This window comes from Apis dorsata, unplaced genomic scaffold, assembly GCF_000469605.1.
Source record: "Apis dorsata unplaced genomic scaffold, Apis dorsata 1.3 scaffold_634, whole genome shotgun sequence".
NCBI lineage: Eukaryota > Metazoa > Arthropoda > Insecta > Hymenoptera > Apidae > Apis > Apis dorsata.
The window spans coordinates 11306-15886 of NW_006263828.1; the positions used below are offsets into that span (position 1 = coordinate 11306).

Here is a 4581-nt window from a genome sequence, read left to right on the forward strand (position 1 = left end):
ATAAAAGAAGATAAAGCAACATTGAATAAGGGATTCGTATCAAATATGCATAGTGTATTATGAATATTAGTTCGATCGAATTTGAAATTTTTTTTTTGTACTTATATCATGATGGAAATTCAAGAGCAAAAAGAAGAAAAATAATACAAAAGTTAAAATCGTTTCATAATATATATGAAAATTTACGAAAAGACCATCATGATATATTACAAAAATAATATGCCAATGAAGTTTTAGATACCTGATGTCGATTTTACTGACACGTTTCTTTTGACGGTTGTAGCCCTTGGAACCATGGAAGGTGTATTACCAGGCTGAGCTGTCATGCAAGCGAATAATTAGCATTCTCGTCATCGAAACGTCAACAGTTTATCGACATTTTGTATTTTTGTAATATTGTTGAAAAGAATATTATTAATATCATACGAAATGCTGAGCCAGTAGTAAAAGAAAGCAAGAATTGTTAGCACGCTTCACACTTGTGCATTGGTTGCAGTGGAGGAACATGTGCTTTCCTAATGTATTAATTTTAGGAATTATAACATTCACGTGAAATAATCCGAGTACATTTGTTTCGTACATAAATAAAGCACTTATAACACACAAAGCGCTTTAATTTACATATAACATAATAAATGATGTAACTAAAATTTATAAATCAAATAATTAAGTATATCATTAAAGAATTAAAATTTTGAAAGCTAATTTACACGTAGCATTATTGTCTTTTCTCTGACTTCTTTATAATGTATAAATATACTTATGAAATAATTCAAGTTATTACACATACTAATTAATACGATAAATTTTGCTAACATGTCTATGTGTATATATGATAAAGGTACAAATTAAAAGTTAATTTAGAACCTATTTCAAATGAGTGTAAATTACATCATGCTTAAAATATAACAATAAAAAATGATTTATATATTTAGATATTGATATTGATATTGATTTTTACATAATTACAAATACCATTAGATTTAACTCATATGTACCTAGAGTTGAAGATGAAGTTTTTGCTGGACCAAATTGTCCTCTTTTTAGAGGAGCAGCTGATCTTTTCACAGGAGCTGATTTAATCTAAAATATTTAAATTTATTTCGCATTATCTTGCGCATTTTTAAATATTTAAATATACTTTAAATTTTTAATTAATACTTACAGCTCTATCTGTTTCATCAGAGATTTTCCCAACTGAAAAAAATATGTTAAAAGTTTATAAATTTAGTAATAATTTTTATTTTCTAGCGAAAAAGTTTTTTTATTAAGTTGCATAATAAATTTATCAGTTAAAAATAAAAAAATTTTTTTAATTAGTTTATTTTATCCTATAAAATTTTGTACCTAAATCTGGATATAGCCATGGTGGTTTATGAATATCACAATGGCATCCTCTTGCTCTAGCACCTGGATGTTTTACAATATTATCCCATTGGAGAATCCATTTACTACTTGGATCCCACAATTTTTTATCAATACTGGGATATTTTTTTAATCCTCTATGTAAGCAACGATGGTTGCTTGACAACCACGTTTCAGTATCATTCATTTTAATTTTACTTAACTTTTACACTTAACTTTTTTCAATCACAATTGTATGACAAAATTACGAAACGATCTCTTACGACAAAGTACAAAGTGTAGTTTATATTTTAATATAATTTGAAAGAAAATAATCATAGTACAAAACGTCTTCATTTTGATACAATAAGTTTATAAATTTTCTTATATTTTTTTTTATAATGATATGATAATAATCAAAATTATATATATGAGAAACAAAGTTTGATAAAGTTGTTAACAAAAATATTTCTGCAAGAAAAAACAAGTTTTTCACTTATAAAACGATCGAAAAAAAAACGATTGAGAAATTAAAATTCTTTGAATTTACGCTTCTTTTCTAGAATGTGTAAGATAAAAATAATCATTATGTATAGTATACGTCAGTGAAAGTGATTTGAATTATCCTCTAACGAGGCAAAGAATTCTAATAACTAATTAATGATTTTTTTTAATTGCAACTTCATAATCAGGAAATTTTATCGATAGAATTTTTCGAGAATACAGAAATTTAAGTCATTAAAATTTACGATTGTTAATAAAAAATATATATATATAATTCCATCTTGAAATTTTATTGTCTACTTTCATTTTTCACTTTTTATGCGAAATTCCTCGTTTAACATAACCGCAACTATCGTCTTTTTCTTTCACTTCCTCAACCGACGGGAATCAATAAATAAAACAATCGAATACCGAAAGAATATTTTTTTCTAAAATAGATATCAACTATATCCAATCTATACACTGTTATATGTAACAATGATAACGAATATAAATTTTTTCATTCGTATAATTATAAAGATAAATAAGATAAATAAAGATTCATTTTTATCATTCTCATGATCGAATTATGAGATATCGAATAGCAGTTGAACGCGTTAAAATGAGAAGTTGGCTTTGCATTCACGATATCACTGCTAATAAGCACAGCAATGAGAGACGAGAGAGTTATTTTCTCACGTTACAGATAACATGCTTGGCATCCTTATTACGTTGACTTAATCCAGATTTTACTCAACGACGTTTCGCATTTCCATTTTGTGTAAGAATTTTTCTACAATTTACAATGAAACAATCAACGACGGAGTTGAAAGAGAAAAATAAATTGCACTTCCAAGGATCATTGCGTCATGAGCACAATCCACAGACACTTACGCGTAATCCATTAGCACACACGTGTATATGCACGAGTATTTATTTGTTTTATTATATCAATAACGAACGATACGTAAAGATTTTCGATTTATATCTTGGAAAAATTAATTTTAGCAAAACGGATAAACACAATTTTCTTTGGGACAAAAAATAGAAGAGTAACTAGAAAAATTATCTAATAATTCAACCGAAGTTATTTGTTCATTGTACTTGTGAAAGTTCATTAATAATTCAATCAATTTAATGATTTTTTTACTGATTTTAAGAAAACATTATATGTATAAACATATATTTCTTCGAGAAGGATTTCTATTTGAAACACATCGATTCCTATGTAATATTATAATATTATCTATTCGCTTCGAAGACGTCAATGATGGTAAAAATTTATTCGTATTCCACGTGTTTCAATCTTGAAATACGACAGACACGATGATTATTTTTCAGGATACAATCGTCGATAGTTTCGTCGTATTTTTTTAAATAACACACATCCGTTAATCCATTGTATCAAGAAGTTAACAAAGGAATTGCCTTGTCTTTCACTAGAACAACTGACACACGATGTACATATGCACGGAAACGTTGCACTACTTGATTATAATCGTTATCGCACAATACCGAACTAAATAACTTTTTAAAAATATTCTGCGATAATTCGCTTAAAATATCGCGGTGTCTTTCAAATCATCGAGGACAACCAACACGGCAGACGTTTCTGCAACAAATCCATCCTTCTAGCCTTTCTAGTGGAGGAATATTGTAATAACGTATTTCAGCAGCTGCGTTTGATCAGGTAAACAAACGAGTGGAGAGAAATTGAAACGATCGTCCTTGCCCATTGTCCGTGAACGGTAACAACACGTATCGCTTAGAACGCGTCACACTCCCGGCCAGATCGTGTTCGGCTCGTGACACAGAAAAAAACACGATCAAGATCACTAAGCAGACCGTCACGATTCTGGATACGTTTTCTCGATGAGTCCACGATGTCTTCACTTCGTCATACACGCGTCTCTCACGTTGCTAAATGGCGACTCGTTTACAAACTCCCGTAAGCGCTGCGAGACCGTCGCGAGACCCGAGCTAAAGTCGGACAGGAGGAAGGGGACCTTCCCCTATCGAGTGTCCCTCGATGGGGGCCAAACGAGGGACCCATAACATTCGAGAACCCATCTCTCTGTTACGTCTCGATTATTAGAGAACCTGGACTAATTTCTTTCTTTATAAGATTCTTCTTCTGAACGAGAAACGGCAAAAGATAGGTGAAAAATCCGATTGATAATTAACCCTACATTTGAAAGGAAAACAAGTATATTTAATTATTATTACTATTACGTGTATTACTGAATTTATATAAAGAATACGATAATTTTTATCTCTTCCTCGTTGTACTTTCACTTTTCACTGTCCAGCAGGTTCTATTCTAGCTTTTTAAATTAAGACGCGTTATCGATTGATTTATCACAACAAGATAATAATAATTAAATGTACGCTATATTCGTCAAATAAAAAAAAAAAATAAAAAAAATAATAAAAAGGCCGAATGAAAGAAGTAAATTGACCTGATTGTGAAACTATCATACAAATTGTTCCAGTCCAGGTGTAAAACAAGTGACTGATTAATGCGATTCCATTCAATTTGCTGTCGTTTAAACATCTTCCAACGTGTGCATGGAGAAAAATCGATAATACGAAAAGGCAGAGTAACGAAGATTAATGTTGATTCGAGTAAGAAACAGGTCGTGCAATGAATAAGGTAAAATTATTGCGGTTACCTTCGAATTGGATTCCCTCTAACGAAGGGAACATTACATCCTTCGTCCAAAATTTTCCAATTTTTTTTTTTTTTTTTTTACC

General features: G+C 30.1%; 1 protein-coding gene across 10 annotated transcripts in view; it reads right to left on the minus strand.

Moving 5' to 3' along the window:
* LOC102676390 (CLIP-associating protein 1-A) overlaps positions 1-4581 on the minus strand; it is a 24986-nt gene that overhangs the window by 6813 nt on the left and 13592 nt on the right. For 4 of the 10 annotated variants that reach the window (XM_006621711.2, XM_006621710.2, XM_006621713.2 and 1 more), the window contains exons 6-8: positions 1166-1197; positions 999-1083; positions 242-319 (exon numbers count right to left, since the gene is read on the minus strand). In XM_006621711.2, coding sequence (XP_006621774.1) covers positions 242-319; positions 999-1083; positions 1166-1197 — 195 coding nt within the window. Of the gene's footprint in view, positions 1-241; positions 320-998; positions 1084-1165; positions 1198-1347; positions 1656-4581 lie in introns of those variants that run through there. The other 6 variants (XM_031513406.1, XM_006621715.2, XM_006621716.2 and 3 more) reach the window with 6 other exon arrangements.